General features: G+C 42.3%; 1 protein-coding gene across 1 annotated transcript in view; it reads right to left on the bottom strand.

The window, feature by feature from the left end:
- The window catches only part of itgav (integrin, alpha V), a 32,650-nt gene extending 31,749 nt beyond the window's left edge, over nt 1–901 (bottom strand). The window contains exon 1 of the mRNA XM_087175673.1: nt 350–901. Within this exon, the coding sequence (XP_087031799.1) occupies nt 350–516 (167 nt within the window). The 5' untranslated portion in view covers nt 517–901. The remainder of the gene's footprint in view (nt 1–349) is intronic.
- Between the last annotated feature and the right edge of the window lie 453 nt (nt 902–1,354).

Here is a 1,354-nt window from a genome sequence, read left to right as displayed (position 1 = left end):
CCCCCCCCCCCCCCCCGGGTGGAGACTGTTCAGTTTCAGTCGGGGCTTTAAGACACATACAGATTATTATGTTTTTAATGTTAGATCATAATTTGAAAAGAAACAGGAAGAGTTAAATAAATTAAGTGCAGTAGAATTAGGATATATCTGAAGTACAGTGGAGACAAAATATAGAAATACTCAAGTTAAGTAAGAGTACTTCAGAGTTAAGTACAGCAATAGAGTAAATGTATTTAGTTACTTTCCAGCAGGTTTCAAACCTAAACAGTGAAAATGTCGCTTTAATGGGCAGAAACTGTATATGACCATCATCATCACCATCATCATCATCCTCACTGTCTGCTCTTACTTTTGGAGGTTTGAGGGCTTGAAGAAGTCCACCGAGAAGCCGAAGTAGCTTCCCTCGGGTCCGGAGTACACGGAGGGTTTGTCCACATCCAGGTTGAAGGAGCCGCAGCGGTGGAAGTGAACACAGACCAGGACGAGCAGACCGAGAGCTGACCGACCTCCTGCCATGGCTGCCGCCGAACAACCGATGGAAACACACCGACAAAGAAGATGCCCGTTAAGTCAGCGGTGGCGTCCCTGTGGTTCGTATCCAACCGGCGGAGTCACTTCCAACGGCTGTTTTAAAAAAAATCTGCTCCTGAGCCGCGAGGAGAACACGACGTCATGTAACCGTTAAACAAACCGCATTTCTGGCTCGCGACGCAGCCGTTAGAAACCGAGCGCGGCGGCGGCAGAGAGCCCGAAGTCAGTCCGGTCCTCAGCGGCGGATCGTTCGCCTGTTTTAGCCGATAAAAGCCGGAGAAACACGGGAACAAGCCCGGGGAGAGGCCGCGACTGTTGTGTATGTGTGTGTGTGTGTGTGTGTGTGTGTAAGTGTGTGTAAGTGTGTGTGTATGTGTGTAAGTGTGTCAGTGCAGTTTGTCCCAACCAGCTGACGTCAAGTCGGGACATCAAAACCCACTTCCGGTTCATAACTTTCAAAACAAAAGCATTCCTGCCCGGGATTTTGGAAGTAGTTTGAGTCGTGAAATGAACTTTTCTACCTTTTGGTCTTTATTTTATTTAAGTCAAATTAAATTAAGTAAAATATTGAAGTAAAATAAAATATTGAAGTAAAATAAAATAGAAAGTGTTTATTCAGCAGTTTGATGTAAAAGGGTCAGATCATGTATATTTGTCAAAGTTTAACATTTTGTAATTTTTGTTATTTGTTATTTTTATTTGTTGTTATTAAAATTGTATTGTAAATTATTTTTGTACTATGTGTTGATGATTTTTTATTATGTTTTTTATGTATATTCAGGTCTCTCTTTGAAATGAGATTTCTATCTCAATGGAATTCACC

The sequence above is a fragment of the Seriola lalandi genome, unplaced genomic scaffold, assembly GCF_002814215.2.
Source record: "Seriola lalandi dorsalis isolate HSWRI2012SDOR001 ecotype SW California unplaced genomic scaffold, Sedor1 jcf7180002054482, whole genome shotgun sequence".
In the NCBI taxonomy this organism is placed as follows: domain Eukaryota; kingdom Metazoa; phylum Chordata; class Actinopteri; order Carangiformes; family Carangidae; genus Seriola; species Seriola lalandi.
Note: the sequence above shows the minus strand (reverse complement) of the source record. Positions and strands in the feature narration are given on the sequence as shown.